Source organism: Salvelinus sp. IW2-2015, linkage group LG32 (genome assembly GCF_002910315.2).
Source record: "Salvelinus sp. IW2-2015 linkage group LG32, ASM291031v2, whole genome shotgun sequence".
In the NCBI taxonomy this organism is placed as follows: domain Eukaryota; kingdom Metazoa; phylum Chordata; class Actinopteri; order Salmoniformes; family Salmonidae; genus Salvelinus; species Salvelinus sp. IW2-2015.
In genome coordinates, this window is record NC_036871.1 from 6092218 (window position 1) to 6116662 (window position 24445).

The 24445-nt window shown below is 42.9% G+C and overlaps 1 protein-coding gene across 1 annotated transcript in view; it reads left to right on the forward strand.

Moving 5' to 3' along the window:
* Positions 1-24445, forward strand: part of LOC111956940 (MAGUK p55 subfamily member 7-like) — a 47165-nt gene that overhangs the window by 16036 nt on the left and 6684 nt on the right. Inside the window, exons 6-14 of the mRNA XM_070436787.1 lie at positions 694-775; positions 1128-1213; positions 2310-2390; positions 2781-2977; positions 3490-3554; positions 5802-5813; positions 6003-6047; positions 8532-8702; positions 22652-22732. Coding sequence (XP_070292888.1) covers positions 694-775; positions 1128-1213; positions 2310-2390; positions 2781-2977; positions 3490-3554; positions 5802-5813; positions 6003-6047; positions 8532-8702; positions 22652-22732 — 820 coding nt within the window. The remainder of the gene's footprint in view (positions 1-693; positions 776-1127; positions 1214-2309; positions 2391-2780; positions 2978-3489; positions 3555-5801; positions 5814-6002; positions 6048-8531; positions 8703-22651; positions 22733-24445) is intronic.

Here is a 24445-nt window from a genome sequence, read left to right on the forward strand (position 1 = left end):
CCATAGAAAATAGTTTTTAAGAACATTCCTATTGTCAATTTATTGTAGTCTATCTACAGTGACACATTGCAGAGTTTGAGCATTGTTGTGTGTGGGTCTCTCTCTGTGTGTGTGTGAACAATCGCGGTTGGATGGTATTTCCGGACAATAATAGAAAACATACCGTTATGCAGACTGATAAGTATTACCAAACTTACACGTATGGAAGTTTCTGGATTTGTTTTATTAATGCAATGTGCCGCCATTTTTCTGAGCCGTAATGCGAAGTTCTCCACCCTGACGTGACCTGATTGTTGGTAATGGCATGAGATGCTGTGTTTCCAATGTGTTTTTCCCCCCATTGATAACATCTGGTAAAAAAAAAAGTCTGATAACCTCTCCAGCTATGTGATTATGTCCATCACACACTCCCAAAATGGTTCTGTCTCTAAACAAATTGCAGTGGCAATAAGTGACATTTAAGGCCTGGGGTAACAGCATCAATGTTCATGGCTTTATTAGAAGATTGCTTATTGGTAGCAGCAAACGTTGAGCAGACATGATTGTTTTCTCTGTTATTAACGTCAATGAAGACCTTGTTGTACCATTCCGTCTATCTTTTTGGCCCTCACTCACTTTCTCATCCCTCCTTTTTTTCTTCATGCTCCCTTTGTTTATCCAGCTGTCTTCTCTCTCTCTCTCTCTCTCTTTCAGGGGGCCACCATAAAGAGAGATGAATCCACTGGAGCTATAGTTGTAGCAAGGATCATGAGAGGGGGTGCTGCAGACAGAAGTGGTAAAAATAATTAAAAAGTGAATTGATGAACAATGAAATTGTATCGATTAATATATTACATTGGGATGTGTGAAGCTTACTCCCCAGCCTGAAGTGTCCCCACTTGCGCCAGCAAATAGCTAGCTTTTTGAGTGGCYCCAATTGGTTAGACACTTCAGGAGGGTGGTCACGTGTGCTTGCAAGGCAGAGGTCCCGAGTTCTTGCCAGGTATGGGCCGAATCAGGAGGAAATGGTACTCACTAAGCKAGCAGAGTGATGTCCTTTACATATATACAATGTAATAGCAGTGTAATCATACATTTATAAAACGTTACAGAGAAATTAGTGCTCTTTAATCAAAGATATTTTGCAGGTCTGATTCATGAGGGCGATGAGCTAAGGGAAGTCAATGGAGTCCAAATGGAGGATAAGACACCGGAGGAAATCATTCCTATTATGGTGTGAGTGTGTGTGGTCTATTTCAAGTCTGTACGTCTGGCCAAGTGAGGCTAGTGTCTAGCTTAGATGTAATGTCAAAATGTAGATTTCCGCCTAAATAGACATACCCAAAAGTAACTGCTACTCATGTGTAAATACATGATTCTGACATGCCAATACTTGGTATATTTGGAAAGAAAACATCTGGGAGTTTATGAGGAAATGATCAGAAGATAGATAAGAGTTACATAGTTCAGAATACACAAGATCAAYCACACACAAAACAATCCTTTTTTTAAATGTTTTAAAGTAATCTTTCATTGACAACCTATAAATMAATTATTGATGCCCAGAGCTGGAAACACATCAGATGGCTTCCACAACATGTGAACAATATWWAAAAAAACTGGGATTGATAGACCTAKCAACTAGAAACGGGCAGATGTTTAAGTGGTGTCAGTGTTATTAATTCCAGTGCTATTACACATTTACAATCCCTAAATGCTATTTGTTCAGTATAAAAACACAATTTCTACCATATCAACCTCACTCAAACATTGTGGTGGTGTTATGGGGTATATAGGGTACATTCAAGTGTCCTTTCAACCTCTCCAAAGTGTCTGCATGTGATAATTGCACTGTTTTTGCACACTGGATGTGCCTAAAAGTTCATGTTCACTATAAAAACTAAATTTCTACAACACCAACCTCTCTCAAACATTGTGGTGATGTCGGGGGACATACAGGGGATATCCAAGTGTTTTCATCACATTTTTCATTTTTCATGGCCTGCCCTTATACATTCGTWTGCCCATATATGGTAGTAAGACGCCAAATATTTTAAGACACAGATCAATAGCCAAGATACTCAGCTTTCCGCAGACGCCCTGCTTTTGCAGATAGGAGCTACCGTTCTCACACCATACTGAATTGAATAAAATAAATAAAATAGAGTCACCAAATATGGGGACTTTACATTTAAGAGGCTAGCTGCTTGTAAGCTTGGATCATTGTATGTATTTGCTTGCATCACACATCACTGATGTGTTTGTGTGGTCTAATGTGTACCTGTCTGTGTGTCAGTCAAGTCTACATTCTGTGAWTATTTTTGTGCCAGGCTCAATCGCAGGGAGAGGTGACGTTTAAAGTGATACCGGTACCTGGCATCAAGGAAGAGCTGTCAGCCAATGAGACTATGGTAAAGCTATCGTGCTCTGCTTATATTGGTTCTTTGGCTTTTCAGACAAATAACAGTATCAGAGTATGAGATAGCAACATGACAACCATAAACCACCTTCACAGCACTTTCTCCTAGGATGTTCAAGACGCTATTGTTGAATCATTGGTGGCAGGTAGCCTAGCAGTTAGAGCATTGGGCCAGTAACCGAACGTTGCTGGTTCCAATACCTGAGCCCGAGACAAGGTGAAAAATCTGCCGATGTGCCCTTGATCAAAGCACCTAACCCTAATTTGATCCAGGGGCGCCGTACTGTTATTGCTGACTATGTAAATTAACATATTTCATTGCACGTATCTGGTAAAAAAAAAAATGAAGTAAAGCTCTTGTGTTTTTTGTTGTGGTTCTCAGTTATTTGTGCGGTCGCTCTTTGACTACAATCCTGATGAGGACCCTGCCATCCCCTGCAGACAGGCAGGGCTGGGCTTCAAGAGGGGGGACATCCTTCAGATCGTTAACCAGGAGGACGACACCTGGTGGCAAGCCTGTCGTCATGGTGACAGCAACTCCCGAGCAGGACTCATCCCCTCCAGGCAACTTCAGGAGAGGTGGGCCTCCATGTCCATGGTCAATCTATGCACAGCCATTCATAACTACCCTCACATCAGCGTTTGTGTTAGTTTGACTTGTTGTGTAGTTTTCTTAACTCCAATCTTAACCATTTTCTGAACTCGAGAAAAGTTATTTGACAGCAATACAAACCGCTATTGTACGTCTATATCACTTTGAGATGACATCTCAAACACGAGAACAGTACACGAATGTTCAATTAGAAGATGAGAACACAGTAAAGTCCCRGGTTTCTATGGTCTTTTAAATGTGAATGTTTTCAGTCAAGCAGGATGCTCCAGAAAGGTTTTAACAACAGTCAAATAAAATAAAAATCTGTGTTGAAGGGGGGTCAACCTGGAGTTTGAACCCTTTTGATAAATTGAAACTAGACAAATTGAGGTTTGAGGAACATTATCCCTAGTCTGATCCATTATGGCACCAAAATTGTTCACTCAGGTAAATGGTACTCTATACAATGGCATAACTGTTCTCTTTTTCTTTCCTTTAGGAGAGTCGCTCTCCAGCGGCCCAAAGCCTTATTTAAACCTCAGAGAGTCCCCCAAAAAATGACAGGTGATGATCTCTCCAATAAACCCCGACCTGCAAGGAATAAACAGTCCTTTAACACTCTCCCAGGACAAAGGCTGAAGGTCTAAGGTCATACCTGAAGGTCAAGGTGAAAGTCACACGTCAGGGCAATGCCACATGTGGAAGGGAATCACTTTGGACCGCACCAAGGCCAATCCATAAAGCATCTCAGAAAAGGTCCTAGGAATCCTGTTAAAACCTGTTTGAAGACATAGCTTTTATTTTTACCCATAAGAGTATTCTCAGCACTTACAACCAATGTTCTATTCTGTTTGGATACAGGTCCAGATCTGGGTTAAATACACAATACTTTYAAATACTATACTGCAATACCATATTACTTATCAAATTTTCACAAGGAGTAGCTCAGTTAATCAGTTAACATACTCAAGCACTATGTACTATGTCAGTGTTTRCCAAATGGTAGCAACTGATGGGTCTTGAATAGTTCATCTAGGGCAGTGGTCCCCAAACTTTTCWGAGCCGAGATCACTTCTGAYTCAAAATGAAGGCTGAGATCTGCTCAGATTTGTTTTAACATGACTTAAAAACAGTTCTGTAGCAATGACGTTTGTAGTAGGCTATATGCCCAGTACATGATCACTGCATATTGGATATGCTTGAATTGCCCTGCCAATGTTGTTCTTCTTATACCATTTAAAAATTATATTTKAAAACTTGAGGTATATGATCACACCGGTAATAGATAGATCATCATTTGTTGTGTTACTTGTGAGGCAAAGCTGAGTGAGCATAAATATAAATGATGTGCTTTCTTTATTTTACTGGACTGATTGTGCCTGCATCTGATTGCCAGTCTCAGCGGAGGGAGAGCGAGCATCAGAGGGTGAAGGCGGCTAGGCGAACCGAACAAATGTGCTTGCATACTCTCTTAATTGTTTTTCAAGTGGAGCTCTTTTAAGTGTCAATAGTACTGTTTGTCCATCTTGAGATGCCATAGCCAGTATACACTTCCTCAAAGTAGTCAGAATTATTCTAAGATAACACAAGAATCATACATTTTGACATTTTTGTTAAGGAGATCTTAMTCACACAATTTTGCATCTAACTAAGATGTTTGGTGCAGTATTTCTCAAGTGAGAAAATGTGTATGGAAACAAGTCGTCTATCGTTGAATGACAACAAATACTTAATTGAAGAATCCTTACCAATGACCGACGAAGGGGCGTAGACTTCAGCTCCCGAACTTCGGCTTGCCCTGAGAAAATATTTTGAGCGCACGAACAACCAAAAAAATCCCTTGCCAAAGACCAAAACGAACAAACACGTGACAAAATGTCATCACAATATAGTTTTCATGAACTGTTTCGGATGGGAAGCATGCGGGCGCTTGCACAAATGTATGTTACTTCTTTGACCAGAGAAAATAAAATATCACTTGATATTAAAAACACATAGTCGCTAATAATAATAATGCAAGCCTATCGATACACTTTGCTGCTCATTCATTGAAGCTGCAATGCTGGATGCAGCATAAGTGGAGGAGCACATTTCATGGCTTATAAAAGTGTTGAATAAAAAGTGTTGACAGTGCTGAATAAAACTTAAACATGAACTCACTCACAAAAACAGCAGCTTTTTGCTGTATTCCTTAATAGTCTGTCTCTAGTCAAGGTTTAAGACGTTTTTAAATCACATTATCAATTTATTTTGACACTGATCTAAGCAATCCGATTGGTTAGTGGTAGGTCTATAGGTGCACTTGATTTGCTCTCCGGGCATGCSGAGTAYGCAGAGTTTGTACCTTCAGACACATTAAATGGTTCAAAATGCCAGAGCGAATATTTGGGGGCCGGGAAAATAAATATTATAATTTCGACACTGCAAATTGAACATAACTAAGCCCAAATGAGATTGTATTTGAAAATAACAACKATTTTATAGCTTGATTGAGACACGATCACATATCTCTTTTTTTATTTTGTGGGAATACTTGGGAATAGATTTCCTAAATTAAACACATTTTTAGCTGAATTCCTGGTGATTTTACAGTCTTTTTTTACCCAAAACATTTGTATTCTTATTTTTTGTTACTAAAAACTTTCGGGCCCCCCCAAAAATCACTCGTGGGCTGATTTTGGCCTGCGGACTGCCTGATGCCAACCCCTGCTTTATGGGCCTATTTATGAACCGCTTTTTTATAAGTGTAGAGACATAACTAACTACTGTCTCCATGATTCACTATTCTTGTTTTGTATCCATGCTTCTCAGAAAAGGAGGAAGGTACTGCTTGCTTGTCATAGTTGGTCTTCTTTCGCTTTATGTTTCTATCGAACAATGTAAAAAAAACTATTTACCCCCTGTGTTCAAAGTAATAATATAAAAAAAGTAATGTACTGTACTGATTTGATTAGGAATTAAAATTATGTTCTGTTCCCTCCCTCTCTCCAGTGTTCTGCTCTCTCTCTACAGTGGTGGAGGATGCAGACTATGGAGCTATTACTGGAATCCACATCGGTGAGATGTTACCTTTTCCAGGGATAGGGATGAGGAAAATGTATCACCTCCTTACTACCAATAAGATCCAGACACGGAATGAAAAACCAAGCAGGGGTTGAACTTGAGACGGACTAGAACCAAAAATCGACCCGGGCATTTCTAACATACCTGCCCATTTCTAGACAGACCCATTAGGTTAAAGATGGACCAGCCTATCTGGCATTATCCCGAACTGCCATATGGCCAGTCTGTTTCTGGTTTGAAAAAAAGCTCTATTTACAAACCAGATTATTCAATCCGTATGTGCTCCCCAGAGATATAGGGGAAGCCAAGGAAAGATAATGAGTTTTAAACAGCCAGATCATTTCCCCCATTTCTTCAGATCCCTTGGATGTGTTTGATGTCGGTTTAGCAATAGTGTGTGTGTCAGTGCGTTTGTGTGTGTGAGAGAGAGKGAGAATGTGTGTGTGTGTGTGTGTGTTTTGCTTTATCGAAACTTAAAATGCATTTCCCAGACAGAATAATAGAAACAATGGGTAGCTGTCTGATCCTTGTTCATGGTCACCGGTGCWTTATTAGGTTTCAAGCAGCAAAATCATGAGAAGAATAGATACCCACATATTTGAATAGAAACCTGCATATTTGAATAGATACCTGCATATTTGATGTCAATGGAATCCTCGTGTATCATTTTGCACTCCTGCTTCAGGTGTGACTGAGTTAAGTGTCAGGTGTTGTTTATTATTGGCTACTGAAGTTACAGCATGTCATATCTTTGTACTGCGCACGTGTAGTGTCTGTCCAGATTCTAGAACAGGATGTGGTAGCGCTCTGTACTTTCTCTGAGTTTCAGCTCCAAAGTGCTATTGATTGTTTAATGGAGGCCACACGACTGACGCTAGCTATCAATCAAATTTATTTATAAAGCCCTTTTTATATCAGCAGATGTCACAAAGTGCTATAAAGATACCCAGCCTAAAACCCCAAACAGCAAGCAATGCAGATGTAGAATCACGGTGGCAAGGGAAAACTCCCTAGAAAGGCAGGAACCTAGGAAGAAACCTAGAGAGGAACCAGGCTCTGAGGGGTGGCCTGTCCTCTTCTGGCTGTGCCGGGTGGAGATTATAAGATTAAGATTATTCTTCAAGATGTTCAAATGTTCATAGATGACCAGCAGGGTCAAATAATAATCACAGTGGTTGTAGAGGGTGCAACAGGTCAGTACCTCAGGAGTAAATGTCAGTTGGCTTTTCATAGCCGAGCATTCAGAGGTCGAGACAGCAGGTGCGGTTAGAGGGAGGGAGAGAGAGAGTCGAAAACAGCAGAATTTGGAAGAGGAGATACTGGAGAGGACCACCTGGTGTGGTATCACATGCATGTGCACTACATGTGAAGTGCACTGAAGTACTCTAGATTATTTAGGGGGAAAGGAACATAGGTAAACTTCAGAGTGAAGGAGGATGTAGTGTGCACTTCATAGTAGTTTAGTGCTGTAGGAGGAAGTTTGAATTTGAAAGTGAAGCAAAATAATACACGCACTGACTGCATAGGTTTTAGTATGTTCAGAACAGTACAGTACTATATGGAGGGTGTTTGGCATGGCAGCTAGAAGAGAAACGCATAATTATTTTTCCTATTTGAGATTCTGTCGATAATTTCAGACTGACTCTTGGTGACAGCGTCTTGGAGATTGTTTTCAGCATGCTCAATATCCTATTTCCTTAAACTACATGAATATCCTGTTGTCACTGTAATCAAATTAACCAAATCTGATATTGGTTTAATTCGATCTCTGCCACCCTCTTCCAACTGTGCCGATTGATAAAGTCGGGTAAACTCATTCTTTAAAAGTGAAGTCAACACAGACAAAATGACAGTAATTGTAGCATGCAACAAGGAAAACAGGCCCAAAATCCTGTTCTGCTTACTGATTTAAACTGCAACTGATGTCATAGCAATGTAAGACCCACATCTATAGCAGGCAGTTACACCATGGAGGACATGCKAATCCGGGCCAGACCACATACACATGGCATAGGCTCTGTTTTCATTCAAGCGAATGCATGAAAGAACATTCAATCGTATGTTGTCCTCTCCTTAGTCCCCTCAGAGTGGTGGAGTCGAGCTGTTGAGATGGTCGACAGTGGTTGTCAACAGGTTTGGTGGTGAGACTGGTGACTCCTCATCGTCATTGCTGTATGTCATCATACCCAGCACTCGAGAGCTGCTTTTATTTTGCTCCCTGTTTGTGTAATTGCAGACATCCACCAGTCTGCTCATCTTACATTAAATATGGTGACTATATGCAGTAGGATTCATGTYTGACAMGTACAGTACCAGTCAAAAGTTTGGACAAACCTACTCATTCAAGGGTTTTTATTTTTATTTACTATTTTCTACATTGTAGAATAATAGTAAAGACATAACATTCACACACACACACCCACCCCCACACACATGCACACAGTGACAGGTGTGTGACAGGTATCTCTTTCCCTGCAGCTGGTCTGAGAAGGAGTTTCCGGCTGGGCAGGAGGGGCGGTAGGAGTGGGAGTGTTGAGTCTAAAAGGAAGAGCCAGGAGATGGGAGGAGCCACACAGACACCCACCTACCTGGAGGTGGCCCCGTACTGCAGGGACCCCAAAGAGGGACGTCGGCTGGTCCTGCTGGTTGGTGAGTAGGAGATAAGCATATACCAAGAAATACAGCCATCTAAAGACCAGTACAGCCATCTAAAGACCAGTACAGCCATCTAAAGACCAGTACAGCCATCTAAAGACCAGTACAGCCATCTAAAGACCAGTACAGGCATATGAAGACCACCACAGCCATATGAAGGCCAACACAGCCATATGAAGGCCAACACAGCCATATAAAGCTTGTTCATGCTCTGGTATACAGTGCATTCAGAAAGTTTTCAGACCCCTTCTGTTTTTCCACATTTTGTTACGTTACAGCCTTATTCTAAAATGTGTTCCTCATCAATCTACACACAATACCCCATAATGAAAAAACAAAACAGGTTTTTAGAAACCTTCAATTGATACGGGAAAAAAATAATTTAATCCACTTTAGAATAAGGCTTAATATACCAAAATGTGGAGAAAGTCAAGGGGTCTGAAAACTTTCCAAATGTGAACTTTCCTGGCTGCTTTTAGCAACGCCGAGTGGCACAGCGGTCTAAGCAGTTCGAATCCAGGCTGTATCACAACCGGCCATGATTGGGAGTCCCATAGGGCGGTGCAAAATTGCCCCAGCGTCGTCCGGGTTTGGCTGGTGTAGGCCGTCATTGTAAATAAGAATTTGTTCTTAACTGACTTGCCTAGTTAAAAAAAAGGTTAAAATAAAAATACAGTAGTGTTGCTCCCTATTGGGTTGAAAAAAACTGAACAGTCCGGGTAAGCCAGAAGTTWAATTAAATGTCAACTTKCTGTGCCGGTGGGCAGGACGGTTGTTCTTAAAACAGGGCGAATTTGAGACAAAATATCTAAAGGTKAGTCTTATTTCCAAAGGTGGGTTTGTTGTAGACCAACTTCCTCTTTGCTTACCTCATGTCAAAATAAAAGTCCCCTCCAAGTTATTCATTTTTTTGTGCACATATGGCACACCTGCAGGATTTTAAATTTAYCATGAGGTAAGCAGAGAGGAACACGTTTTGAAAAGTCTGTTTTAATAATATGTTCCTTTAGATATTTTGACTCAAATTTCCGCCGTTTTAAGCACCAACCTTCCTGCCCACTGGCACAGTAAGTTAAAATTGAATTTTATTGAACTTTTGGCTTCCCATGGACAGTTTGTATTTAACCCAATAGGGAGCAACGCTAGAGTAAATACACCAACGTTGCTAAAAGCAGCTATGGTATAGCAGGCATCAAARGGCGTGGGCGGTTACAGTGGAATTGGAATGAAATTGTAACATGCTCACTCCAAAATCGTTATATGCCTAAAGCATMGGTGTCAAACTCATTTTTCCCTGAGAGCCACATTCGCTCTTCAACGAGGTCCGGAGGGCTGCACTGAAAATTTGTTACGAAAAAATAGTCCTCTATCCATAAGTTTTGGTATTTTGTTTATGCTTCCTGGCCGTRTCTAGCTTTCATTTCGGTGATTATAAGCGAGCAGAACATAGTCAAGAAACTATGAATGTAGGTCCATTATKATTTCTACATTGTTTCGATTTGGTTGTAGTAATTTTGAAGTATACTGAGTTTGTCTCCTCCCCAAASAAATTATATATTTCTAATAATAAATACTGGATAAAAAAAACATGAGCTGGCGCACACCCAGAATAATAGTTTGTGTGGAGGTGCTGACTAACGGCGAAATAACTATCAAAATAAAGTCGCACACTCCACGTATAATCTCCCAGCAATTTAATAAGTATTTACCAACGTTTCGGCATCGCTGTGCCTTCCTCAGAGTAATGTCATGAATACTTGAACCAGGTTATGTAGAAACACAGTGCAAATAGTGTAACCAATGACAGTAGTGAGGGGTGCGTCATAATGATTAAGTTAATTCAAATGAATTAGTGAAACTGATAAAAAATAGTATATGGCATATGAAATATATTACGCTATTGTTATCATATAAAAACATAATGGAATATTGTACATCATATTAGCATCAACATACATTATTGTTTCATTCAATTTCACATAATAATTTCTTATTTCATTTTTGTTACATGTAATCTTTTGGTTCAACCTTAATATATAATGAGCATCATCAACAGGGGGAACATATTAGGTGTACGCTAATAAGCTGTAAAAATAATTTTTCAATTGATCTCATTGATAGAGGGCTTTGATAGGAAGGATACCAGAGGGCACTCTGCTGGCCACTTTTGATGTGGAGAGCTTGTACACTAACATCCCACACACTGGAGGCTTGCAGGCGCTACAACACTTCCTTCAGCAGAGAGACTTTACCCTTGCTCCATCCAATGATCGCATCTTACAACTCACTGAACTGGTATTATCCCATAGCTACTTTGTTTTTGAGTCAGACTTTTTCCTTCAAATTCGGGGTGTAGCCGTGGGCTCCCCCTTTRCCCCCCAACTATGCAAACCTGTATGTGGGACAATTTGAAGAAGCATTCCTTTTTAAAACAGAGACACACCCCWTACTTTCTAAAATACTTCTATGGAAGAGATACATAGATGTCTTTGTGCTCTGAGAAGGAAGTCAGCAGGAACTAAATGAATTCCAAACTCTACTAAACGAGAGCTCTGAATACCTCAAATTCACCATGCAGACTGATGAGAGATAAATAAACTACCTGGACTTYTGGATTATCAAAGAGGAATGGCGCATTACACACAGACTTATACACAAAGCCCACAGATCGCAATACCTTGCTATGTGCGGATAGTATGCATCCCTTTAAGAATGGTCTACCATATAGCCGGTTATGCAGTTACCAGTCAGATTTTGACAACAATGCAAAAAAAAATGACAGAAATTCAAAATGAGAGGCTACAAGGACAAAAGTCTTGATGCTGCCATGATGAAAATATCTCAAAAACCAAGAGAGGAATTACTAAAAACTCAACCAAAAGAAGAAAAACAACGCAATCGTCTTTTGCATTAAGTACACCAAGGGTTCGGGGAGAAAATGAAAGCAATCCTGAAAAAGCACTGGKAAATTCTGCAATCGGACAAAAAAATGGCACACCCCTTCAAGGAACCTCCACTGGTGGTCTATCAGCGTGGTCGCAATATTGGAGATAGTTTGGTGAGATCTGACATGCCCGTGAATGTTTAAATTATGTATTCAATATAGACAAGTAAAATACAATAATTTGTGTGTGATTAGTTTAAGCACACTAGGTTTGTCTATTGTTATACTTAGATAAATATCAGATCAGATTTTATGACCAATTTATGCAGAAATCCAGGTAATTCCAAAGGGTTCACATACTTTTTCTTGCCACTGTAGCATGCTTCTGTCTATTTGAGCTGGTCAGTATGTCTAGGTAATCCTGTCTAACGCTGCTTTTTTATTGTATGTGTATTAAAACTTAAGTGTTGCTCTCCACTTTCTGGAGGACTGAGTTTTGAAATCAGTGGAATTCGAGTATGATAGCTAAGGAGATGGAGAAAACACCTGTCTCCGGATTACATCTTCAAACTGAGGGCAACCATGGCATCCGACAGGAGACGTGTCCAACCATGAATGATGTATACGGGTAAAATAGTCTAGCTACCTAATTTTCAGATATTACACGTTTCTAATTTTGACAGAAAGAGCCATTTGCTTGGCTAGCTATAGCCTAAGTTAGCTAGCTAACATTGACCTGGTTGGTTAGCTACCTGCAGATTCATGCAGGGTAGTAATGTCATGAGTTGTGATTATGGCTTGCTAGCTAACGTTACGTGTATGACCTTATTATTCGTATCTCAGAGCCATTTGCTTAGCTAGCATAGCCTAATGTTAGCTAGATAACATTGACCTGGTTGGTTAGCTAATACATGCAGGTAGTAACGTCATGAGTTGTGATTATGCTTCATTGTTTTCCTAGCTAGCTAGCTAACATTAGCTGGCTGGCTCGCTAGCTAACATTACATGTATGACCTTATTAAACATATCTCAAGAGCCATTTGCTTAGCCTAGCTATAGCCTAATGTTATTAGCTAACATTGCACCTGGTTGGTTAGTACCAGCATATTCATGCAGGGTAGTAATGTCATGAGTTGGGATTATGCTTTATTGTTAGCTAGCTAGCTAGCTACATGTCTTAACAAAAGACACCACTATGCAAGTAACCATTTTGGGTGCGTTCGTAAATTCAGTCTGGCCATCTACTCCAATTTCAGAGCACTCTCGTCTGGGTGTGCAAGAGAGCGCAGAACAACTGAATTTACGAACGCTCAACACCCGTTGAATATGGCAAGTGTCAGTAAATGTTAAATTGTTGCCAGCAGCACAGTTCTAGTAACCAACGCTCTGGATAACATGAAAACAGCCTAACCAGCTCTGCTAGGGTGAGTAAAATGATCCGAGTGGGGAGTTCTCTCATTATGTGTCTGGAATTAGCTAGCAAGCAAGCCAGTGTTAGCCAGTTAACTTGGGTGCTTGACTGCCATTGTGAGGTCAGAACATTCGGATCAACCCTACTCATCGGCCAGAGCGTCCAGTGAATTTACGAACGGACAATCTGACAGCACAGTTGCAGTCACCAACGCTCTGGATAACATAAAAGCCTAACCAACTCTGCTAGGACGAGTAATGTTCAGTGAGCTGTTCTCTCTCACTTAGATGTCTGGAAGTAGCTAGCAAGTTAGCTTGGGTGCTTGACTGCTGTTAGTACATTCGGATCAACCCTTAAAGGGATGAGTGGGGTTAAAGCTTAAGATGGTGTGAACGATGCAGAATGAGTGTAGACAAAGGACTCTCCAGTAGTAGTACCAAAACATTCAAAGGCCATTTTCTTAGTCTGCCAACTTTCAAAGCAAAGTTACTTTCCCATTGTTCAACTGTAGTGTATGATTTCCCATTTACTACTTTTATCCATTGTAAAAAATTAAAAATTAAAATTTGCTACATAAGACCGATTTCAGTGACCGACCGGCTCTATTCGGTCTAATGTAGCAAAATTTGAAATGCCGTTTTTTAAAATTGGATAAAAGTAGAGATTCAGAGCTAGAAAATGGTATATCATACACTAGAGTTGAGGAACAATGGGAAACTAATTCTGCTTTGAAAGTTAATAAACCATCACTGGTAAAAGGTGAGCCCATTGAAATAGTGGAGGAGTACAAATACCTTGGGATAGACATTGACAACAAGTTGTCCTGGGATCAGTGTACTGACGCTATTTTTAAGAAAGGCCAACAGAGACTGTATTTCCTAAAAAGAAACTGAACTTTTTTAACATTGATCTAACCATCATGGTTCTCTTTTATAAATCATTCATTGAGAGCATTCTGTCCTACTGCTTGACCTGCTGGTTTGGGAATATCAAGTTTGCACAGAAATATTGGTTGGGAAAGATAGTCAGGACTTGTGGAAAAATCATGGGACAGCAACAGCAAGAAATGTCATCTCTCTACCTGGGCAGAGCCAATAAAATAGAGGTTGACTCTTCCCACCCACTCCACCCTGAATTCCATCTCCTTCCCTCTGGATGCAGGTATAGACTACCTAAGGTTAAAAAAATAGGGCCAAGTTCTCTGTTATTCCGAATGCAATTCTGCAACTTAACAAATGTTGGACTAATTGCACTTAGCACTTGCACTATGAAATTGCACTTACCCTGCCTATTTGTTTGTAAATATCCTTTGCTATTTATTTTATATTTTTACATGTTATATGTTTTATGACTGCTGCAAGATGAATTGCCTCTTTGAGGACATTAAAGTTTTCTGAATCTGAAAACCTTGAATGGCCCCACAAACCGGGGGCTCAGCTTCTTGCAGGGCAGGCGGAGTGGGAGGTTCCTGGTAGAGAGCCAGACATGATCCCCAGGTTGGTACACGGGGGTCGCACAGCAGTGGCGGTCTGCCTGCTCCTTTTGACGGTGGATGGCATACTGGAGTCGCACGTGAGCGTCACTCCACACTTCTTCTGCGCGCCTGAACCACCCGGTCTGGCCCGGGGTCCACGGAGCCAGGATTGGCTGAAGACCCTCTTCCAGTGTGTTCTGGGTTAACCCAGTAGAGGAGTGACGTAGCGAGTTCTGGGCATACTCCCCCGCCCATGGAAAGAATCGAGACCACGCTCCCTACCGGTCCTGACAATGACTCCTCAGGAACCTCCCCAGCTCCTGGTTCCTCCTCTCCACCTGCCTGTTGGACTGAGGCTATACCCGGAAGTGAGGCTAACTGTGACACCGAGCTTCTCCATAAAGGCTCTTCAGACCTGTGATGTGAATTGGGGGCCACGGTCGGAGACGATGTCCTCCGCAAGGCCATAATGCTGGAATAGTGCCCCAGCGACCTGGAGAGCAGTAGGGAGACCAGAAAGAGGGATTAAACGACAGGATTTTGAAAATGTATCCACAACCACCAAAATGATGGTGAAACTGTCAGAGAGGAGATCAGTACCAAAGTCAATGGATAGATGGGACCAGGGACGCTGAGGCACAGGAAGGGGAAGGAGTTTCCCTGCTGGAGCGTTCCGGGGTTATTTGGTTTGGGCACATACGGAACAGGACTTGACGTAGTGAGTGACGTCCTGCGCCAAGGTGGACTACCAGTACCTCTAAGAGATGGATTGGTTAGTGCGAGAAATACCTGGATGTCCAGCGACGACCGCTGTGTGTGCCCAGGTAAGCAGCTGATCCCTTATCCCCGTGGGAACGTAGATGCGTTCGGGAAGACAGTTAGTGGGTGTGGGCTCCATCTCCAGAGCCTGGTGAATGTCCACATCTACGTGCCAGACCATAAATTTGACCCCTTTTTCTCCCCAATTTTCGTGGTATCCAATCGCTAGTAATTACTATCTTGTCTCATCGCTACAACTCCCGTACGGGCTCGGGAGAGACGAAGGTCGAAAGCCATGCGTCCTCCGAAGCACAACCCAACCAAGCCGCACTGCTTCTTAATTAACACATCGCGCCTCCAACCCGGAAGCCAGCCGCACCAATGTGTCGGAGGAAACACCGTGCACCTGGCCCCCTCGGGTAGCGCGCACTGCGCCCGGCCCGCCACAGGAGTCGCTGGAGCGCGATGAGACAAGGATATCCCTACCGCCCAACCCTCCCTAACCCGGACGACGCTAGGCCAATTGTGCGTCGCCCCACGGACCTCCCGGTCGCGGCCGGCTGCGACAGAGCCTGGGCGCGAACCCAGAGACTCTGGTGGCGCAGCTAGCGCTTCGATGCAGTGCCCTAGACCACTGCGCCTCCCGGGAGGCCCTGGGAGGATGGGATTATAGGTGTATTCTGGACAGGACCCTCTCTCGAATCGTAGAGATGGTACAGGGCATCGGCCTTCGTGTTTTTTTAAAACCTGGGCGATAGGTCAGTGTGAAGTCGAAACTTGTGAAGGAAAGGGCCCACCTTGCTTGGTGCAGATTCAGCCTCCTCGCTGTCCGTATGTACTCCAGGTTCCGATGGTTGGTGAGGATGACAAATGGTTCCTTGGCGCCGTCCAGCCAGTGTCTTCACTCCTCTAATGACAACTTCACCACCAGGAGCTCTCGATGACCGACGTCGTAATCCCTCTCTGCAAGGGAAAGTTTCTTTGAGTAATATGCACACGGATACAATTACTGTAGATTACACTGTCGTTTAGACAGAACTGTCCACACGCCCACCTCTGGAGCATTCAACTCCACCATAAAGGATATCGTGGGATCTGAGTGTTTGAGCAATGGGGTGGAGGTGAAACGTCCCTTGAGTAGATGGAAGGCCTTGTCGGCTGCTGGGCTCCACACCAACCTACGGGGACCACCCTTGAGGAGAGAGGTGAGAGGGGCGGCGACGGAGCTGAAGTTCCTGATGAAATGGCGGTAGAAGTTGGCAAACCCCAAAAACCATTGTAACCCCTTTATGGTGGTTGGGACTGGCCATGACCTGACCACATCTACCTTCTTGCCGTCCATCGTCACTTCCTGTGGGCTGATTCGGTAGCTTAAGAAGATGAAATTGGCAATTTTCAGCCTTGATGAACAGGTGGTTAGACAGGAGGCGTTCCAGGACTGCTCAAACGTGAGTGATGTGATCATCCAGGGTAGCCYAGTAGACCAGGATGTCATTGATATAGATGACCACCTGGTGTCCGAGCATGTCCCTGAACACCTCATTAATGAATGCCTGGAACACTGATMGAGCATTGGCTATGCCAAATGGCATCACCAAGTACTCGTAGTGACCAGACATCATGCTAAATGCAGTTTTCCACTCATCCCCCTCCCGGATGCGGATGATATTGTATGCACTCCACAGGTCCAGTTTGGTAAAGAACCGGGCCCGTCGTAGCTGTTCGGGAGAGGGTAACGGTACTTCGTGGTGATTTCGTTGAGTCCTCTGTAATCAATACATGGACGTAACCCTCCATTCTTCTTGGCTACGAAGAAGAAACAAGTCGATGCAGGAGAAGTGGAAGTGCGGATGAAACCTTGTTGGAGCTTCTCTTCTCTAATCCTCRATGGCCTGGGTCTCAGCCACCAGCAGAGGGTAGATGCGTCTGRGCGGAAGCGCAAGACCCTGCCAGTAAGTCGATGGCACACTCCCAAGGGTGATGATGAGTAAGACAGGTGGCGTGGGTCTTGGAGAATACCTCTCGCAGTTCTTGGTATGCCTCCGGGATGTTGGGCTGAAGGGCAACCACATGACTCTCAACCGATGGGATGGGATGGGGAAGCAGGTACTCTGGCATTCGGATGACCAGTCTGTGATTCTCATTCTRGACCATGAGGTGGTGGGGTTAGGCGTGGAAGCCAAGGGAGGCCGAGGATGATCTTGTGAACTGGTGCACTGGTGATGAAGAAAGGGATGCTCTCCTGATGAATGGACTCCACGGTCAGGGTTAGTGGTTGGGTGATGTGTGTGATGGTTCTGAATCCTAGTGGCCGACTATCGAGGGCTTGAACCGGGAAAGGAGAGGAGAGCGGGTATGAGATGATGTTAAGAGAGGAGGCAAGGGTCTGGTCAATATAGTTCCCTGCGGCACCGGAATCCACTAACTCTGTAGACACAGTACATGAGGAACAGTCAACTAGTCTGATGGACATCAAAAAGTGTTCAGCAGAAAGTGATGAAGATGGAATACTCACTCCTGCCCCAGGAGGTGGAAGATCACGTGAACATCCCTTTGCTCTTGTAGATCCTGGATTAGAAAGTGCCGTACATCACTGGAGCTGGTGCCCTCCTTGACCACAATACAGACAGAGCCCCAGCTGACTCCATCTGCGTTGCTCCACCGCAGGGAGGTGTGTGATCCCTACCTCCATGGGTTCAGGCTCTGATCCAGAGTGTTCACTGAGGGAGGGAGACATGCGATGAGAGTACCGACGCTCCCGAAGTAGGTTATCCAGATGGATGGCCATCACAATGAGTGCATCCAAGGAGAGGTTGTCGTCTTGACTGGCCAGTTCCGTCTGGACCTCCTCGCGCAGACCTCTCGTTCCATCCACTGGATGCTGCTACTGTCCGGAAGGTGAGTGCGCACTCGGCAGCTGTCTAGTCCCACCCGTAATTGGAGTAGGTGCTCACCCCTCTCTCTGCCCTCTGGGGGATGATCGAAGATGCATTTGAACAGAGCCATGAACCCCTCATATGAATCTAGCTCCTCCTCTCCTCTCTCCCAGACGGCCYTGGCCCATTCCAATTGGACCTCTCATGGTGGGAGCTCCCATCTGMTGCGTAAAGAAGAGGGAGCACTGAAGTAGGAAGCCACAGCATTTAGATGGGGTGCCGTCATATTTATCCGGGAGAGACAAACAGGCATTGCTGACCTGAGRGGGTTGCTGAATGGGCTGTTGTGCTGGTTCGACTGGTTGTAGAGTATCCTCCGCTAATAACGGAAACGCCACCCGGGTATGTTTGAGACATTGCACACTGCGAAGAACCTCTTCCATAGCCGTCCCCAGTTGTGCCAGCTGGTCATGGTGTTGACTTAGAAGGTATCCCTGCTCGTCGACCATCTGGGAGATATTCTGTTTTCCTGCTGCTTCCATTGTTGGAGTCAGTATTCTGTAACGGAGACGCTGAGAGTCGAGAAGCAGGTGCAACGTTTAATAAAACAACAAACATGGAATGAGACAACATAACAGTATCGTCTACACATGAACACAGGAACAATACTGACTGGGGAAAGAACCTAAGGGAGTGCCAGATATAGGGGAGTTAATAAGTGAGGTAATGGATGACATGCAGGTGTGCGTAATGATTGATTGCCAGGTGTGCGTAATGATGGATCCCAAGACCGGTGGTTAGTATACTGGTGACGTTGAACGCCGGAGGGGAGGAGCAGGAGTAGACGTAACACTCTTGGAGCATTCAGAGCGCACACTGAATGCTCTGACCAAGGAGTAGAGTTGATCCGAGCGTTCTGAGCTAACAGCAGCAGTTACCCAAGCTAACTGGCTAAGGTTGGATAGCTTGCTAGCTACTTCCAGGCACAAATGAGAGAACAGCTCACTCTGACCATTTTCTGACAAAATTWGAAATGTATAATATCTSAAAATGTAGCTAGCTAGACTATCTTACCTGTATACATGGATGGACGCTTCTCCCTTTCTGTCACAGATGCCATGGTTGCCCATAGTTTGAAGATGTAATCCGTAGACAGGCYTTTTATACAACAGCCTTCTGTGTGTTCTCTTTTCGACTCCCTCTGCYTATTTGCAATCAAACMCCAGAATTTTCTCCATCATCTTAGCTATCWCTCTAATTCCACTGATTTAAAAACTRGGTCCTCCAGAAAGTGGYGAGCAACACTTATGCAMTTCTACTACGTGATATCTTTAAGAACATCAGCGCTAGAAAGGATTACCTGCACATACTGACCAGCTCATGTTTTTGCTCATGGCTAGGGGTAATGTTTCTTTCTTTTTCCGTGGCTAAACCAACTATGCTCGTAATTTAAGAATTGTATTTGTATTTACAGATGGCATACAAGTTTGTTAATACGGCACATGAAAGCTCACATGTTCCAGAAGGCATTTCTGCCAAAAAAAGTTTAGTCACATATATAGATAGATATTTTTTTGTTAAAACTCGCGGGGCCGTATGTTTGAAAACCCTGGTCTAAAGAATGGGTTGCTGGTTCTGTGTAAGACCACAATTAAACAATAGGGCAACTCTCCAAATTTGGAGAGTGCTAGGTTTGCTAAATGTGTTGGTGTAGCTAAGCAATCCAGACCAAGTACCAAGAAGTTAAATAAATGTTAAATACATTTTTTTTTTTACATAATATAAACTATAAGGAAATGTTGAGGAACSTTACTTAATGTTTTCACTTATTTAGAATGCCTCTACGGTCATCCTTGGTTTTTAGTCTCGCTTTGGCCTTGCCATAATCTTGGTGTGGATAACTGTTTCCTGTCTGATGTCTGATCCATGGCTGTCATCAGTCTTAAATTACACTCACATATATAGTTCTGGCTCTGATGTTTATTTAATGTCTATTTAATTAATGACTCAATCAATAAAATCTAGGCAACCAAATGCATGGTCTTTGTCAGAAAGCACTCCAATTCTCTCCTTTCATACTAATGTAAATATTTTCGGACAGATTATATATGGAACTCCCCTTCAGGGCTTTCCTACGGCCAGGGAATCTAGTCTGGTGTATGTATCTTTTACTATGTCTCTCTCAATGGGGTTCAGACATAGGCTTTGCTGAGAGCTCTTTGTAATGTAATCTCTATTGGCAACCTCTGGTCGTAACTGAAGAGGGAATATTATTTTGTGTCACATACAGAATAATTTACTTTGGAGCGCCACTTTTGGGACTATTCCATTGGTTCCATTGTGCCAGACAAGCTCAATCGAGCTCAGTTTCTGTAAGAAAACAAATGCTATTTGAACCCAGGTCTGGGCTGGACTGTGAACAGGATCACAGATAATGACAGGCAAGCTCATCATCCAGACGTACAGTAAGGGATGTAAAGAAAATCAAAAAATGTTAATCCAGATTTCACCCTGTAATTGAGTTGGACCAACTCCACCGCCGGTTTCTGTTTGATGTCATGTAGTCTCCATCCACCATTGCCAGAAGTCATCATTGGGGAGGGAGATAAATGACCCATATATATCTCTTATGAGTGGGAAGACCTTGCCTGGGCACAAGTGACACATTTATTGATGGGTCAGGTTTGCTAATTAGGTGGACGTTTTGCCATTTGTTTAATTTAGATATTTATGAGCGGATACAGACACATGCACACGTGCATACGCGTGCATACACAAGCATGCGCTCTCTTTCTCAATCTTTCTAGCTTCCAAAGTAAATGGCAGCGTTCGATTAAGCTGAACCGCGATGCTCTGGTCTATGGCCCATGATGTGAACGGGCAAAAGTGTTGAGGGAGGAGCGCCCTTTACAAATGAATGCACCTGGTGAAAACTCCTCCCACCCGGGAAACCTGGGCCAAATGATCTAGTTCCCTCATCGCTTGGTGCTATAGTTTTTCATAACAGACAAGATTATGTTACTATGAATCAGATATGTGAGGGGGGAGTAAAGTAGATTTTTCATGCTCGTGGTTCCACATCCACCTTTTAATAAGCGGTTGTGAAAAGCATAATAAAAACCTTAAACTGATCTGCAAACTTAAGACTGCATGTGCTGAAGTCATGCAARGGGTGATCGAGATGGCATGTATTTCTGGAATCTTACTTTGAGACAACACTCGGTGACATCGACCTGGGGAGCATTCAGTATGGCACAGTGTTGTGGAGAGCGGAGATATAAATATTTACATAGAACAGACATGCCTCTCAAATATGTACAGTAAGAAATCATGGCAGCTTTATTCATGGTTTTTCTGTCRGCAATGTTCAGTAGAGCACAGCGTTGTGGAACTATCAGATAGAAATACGTTACATAAAACAGTCATGRCTCTCCGACATTGTTTAGGTAGGTTATCATGGCAGCTACTGTAAATTCATGGGGTTTCTATCTGAAATTGTCACACTGGTATAAAGGATTTGGAGACAGGAGCAGGAATACATCTGGGTTTTTAATACACCCAAAACAAACACATATACAAAACACTGGGATGTACCCAAACAAAAGAGCGAGGGTAAACCTCATAGAACGACACAGGACGAGACCCGTAATTCACAATGCACAAAACACGCAGCACAGGCTGAGACAACGCGTAGGTACTCGCACGACAAACAGACATGGGAACAATAATCGACAGCCCAATGGGGAAACAAAGTGCACATTTATACAAACACAATCAGTGAGGAATTGGAACCAGGTGTGTGTAACGACACAGTTCAGTGCAGCCTAGAAGGCCGGTGATGTCGACCTCCGGAACTGGTGAACAGAATGAGCAGCAGTACCCTGGGGATCTGTGACAGAAATGCTCAGTACGTTGCACTCTACTACTTTCCTGAGCGCAACCCAGATCCCTAAAGATGTTCCCAGATGCTGCGTGTGCGTGTATGTAATCCTGTCCAAAGACGTGCCATGACATTGATATTATGTGGAGTCATTGAAGGAATCGCATCAGTTCATCTATATTGCTTTTCCAGAGCATCTGTGGACAGATACTGAACTGCCTGGATAGAGAAGCAGGGTCTTTGGAGCAGTATAGTCACAGTCTAAAATCAAAATAGCATCAACCTCTCTCTTTCACGCACGCACACAAGCACAGACACACACATACACGGACACACACACACACACACACACACACTTATCCTCTCAATGATTTGAATCACAGCTGTATCACTAGGATAAGGGACTTATTTTATCTCGAGGGTTGTTCATTCTGATGTTTTTATGTGAATGAAAGATCACTTTGTAATTTAAGAGGGTGGTATTATGGAAGAAAAGTGCAGGTTGACAATATGAAAGGAAGAGATTTGAGAGCGTTTTTGTACAGAATATGCTGACTGTTGTTGTTTTAAGTGCTGTTGATATAATGTGTTGTGGTAGTTAGCACTATTATGGCCCAATGAAGCTGCTGCCCTGTAATGTGTTGTGGTTAACCCTTTAGGTCCCAGTGGAGTTGGGCTGAGTGAGATGAAGAGGAGACTCCTGCTCTCTGACCCTGACCACTATGGTGTCACTGTTCCACGTGAGTTAAAACACCTAAAAGTCTGAGCCTTTTGGATTTGGGGGGAGGGGTTATACTAAGCTAACATATGGAATTATTTTAAGATGATCARACCGTACATCATTTTGCTATTTGATTTAGCATTTTTGGACCTCCTGTAGGCATAAAGAAATATCAKATTRTTTARTTTTTTATTTTATTGAACTTTATTGCTATTAGCCCATAGAAACACATTGAATAACATTCATACATGGCAAAACAGATGGTCAAAAGGAAGTTTGTTTTGAAGTGTCTGTCCAACTCTATATCTGAGCGATATAAGAAAGAGCAGGAAATTATTATAATGTTTTTTTTTTACCCATATTTAACACCTTTTTCTGGAACTAAACTATTTCCATATACTGTACTTCCATTAACTGGTACTGGGCTACCTTCAGACGAGTCTTGTGAGTCATGTTGGCGTCCTAGAGCAAAACAGCCGACATGTACAGTAACAGTCAAAYGTTTGCACACACCTACTCATTCAAGGGTTTTTCTTTATTTTTACTATGTTCTACATTGTAGAATACTAGTGAAGACATCAAAACTATGAAATAACAGATGAAATCATGTAGTAACCAAAAAAGTGTTAAACAAATCAAAATKTATTTTATATTTGAGATTCTTAAAAGTAGCCACCCTTTGCCTTGATGACAGCTTTGCACACTTTTGGCATTCCCTCAACCAGCTACASCAGGTAGTTACCTGGAATGTATTTCAATTAACAGGTGTGCCTTGTTAAAAGTTCATTAGTGGAATTTATTTCCTTCTTAATGCGTTTGAGCCAATCAGTTGTGTTGTGACAAGGTAGGTGTGGTATACAGAAGATAGCCCTATTTGGTAAAAGACCAAGTGCATATTATGGCAAGAACATCTCAAATCAGCAAAGAGAAACGACAGTCCATCATCACTTTTAGACATGAAGGTCAGTCAATCTGGTTCTTCAAGTGCAGTCGCAAAAACCATCAAGCACTATGAGGAAACTGTCTCTCATGAGGACCGACATAGGAAAGGAAGACCCAGAGTTACCTCTGCTGCAGAGGATAAGTTCATTAGAATGAACTGCAACTCAGATTGCAGCCCAAATAAATGTTTCACAGAGTTCAAGTAACAGACACATGTCAACATCAACTGTTCAGAGGAAACTGCATGAATCAGGCCTTCATGGTTGAATTTCTGCAAACAAACTACTACTAAAGGACACSAATAAGAAGAGACTTGCTTGGGCCAAGAAACACGAGCAATGGACATTAGACCGGTGGATATCTGTCCTTTGGTGAGACGCAGAGTAGGTGAACGGATGATATCCGCATGTGTAGTTCCCACCGTGAAGCATGAGGTGTGACGGTGTGGGGGTGCTATGCTGGTGACACTGTCAGTGATTTATTTAGAATTCCAGGCACATTTAACCAGCATGGCTACCACAGCATTCTGCAGCGATACACCATCCTATCTGGTTTGTGCTTAGTCCCACTATCATTTGTTTTTCAACAGGACAATGACCCAAAACACARCTCCAGGCMGTGTATGGGCTATTTGACCAACAAGACTGTTGGAAAAGCATTGCAGGTGAAGCTGGTTGAGAGAATGCCAGGAGTGTGCAAAGCTGTCCTGAAACAAAGCTACTTTGAAGAATCTGCAATCTAAAATGCACTTTTTTGCTTAGTACATGATTCCATATGTGTAATTTCATAG